Consider the following 480-nt stretch of genomic DNA (forward strand, 5'->3'; position numbering starts at 1 on the left):
TCTGTGTCGTGATTGTCCGCCTGATGAGCTTCCACATCGTGCCATATATATTCCTGTTCGAGGTATTTTCCATAACTAAAATGTGTCATACTTGAAACAGAGTTAAAGCCTATTAATGTGTGCACTTCTACTTGAAACATTTCCTTAACTGTTTGATACTCTCGGTCAAACCTCTGCAGTGCAAGTGTAACCCTCTTTTAATATTTTATCGCATAATTTTAAATTGATCAGATTCCTAATTCCCATTTACTTTAAATAGGTGGTGTGGTAGAGAATCCTTGTCCATACAGATGCATATCTGATAGGTATCACATGCCAAACTGCTATACCACATTTGAAGAGTTGGTTTATACTTTTGGTGGGCCGTGGCTTTTTGGTCTTCTTCTCTTGGGTGTCCTCATAGTGCTTGCCCTAGTTCTCAGTGTTGCACGAACGAAATACATTGCGGGGGATGATTTACCACCCCATGCGTCTTCTCGG

General features: G+C 40.6%; 1 protein-coding gene across 1 annotated transcript in view; it reads left to right on the plus strand.

Annotated features, from left to right (window-relative positions):
* The window catches only part of LOC107478557 (uncharacterized), a gene marked incomplete in the record, with an annotated part of 8,763 nt that overhangs the window by 5,485 nt on the left and 2,798 nt on the right, over positions 1-480 (plus strand). The window contains 2 exon segments of the mRNA XM_052259024.1: positions 1-62; positions 260-480. Coding sequence (XP_052114984.1) covers positions 1-62; positions 260-480 — 283 coding nt within the window.

This window comes from Arachis duranensis, chromosome 3 (assembly GCF_000817695.3).
Source record: "Arachis duranensis cultivar V14167 chromosome 3, aradu.V14167.gnm2.J7QH, whole genome shotgun sequence".
Lineage (NCBI taxonomy): Eukaryota > Viridiplantae > Streptophyta > Magnoliopsida > Fabales > Fabaceae > Arachis > Arachis duranensis.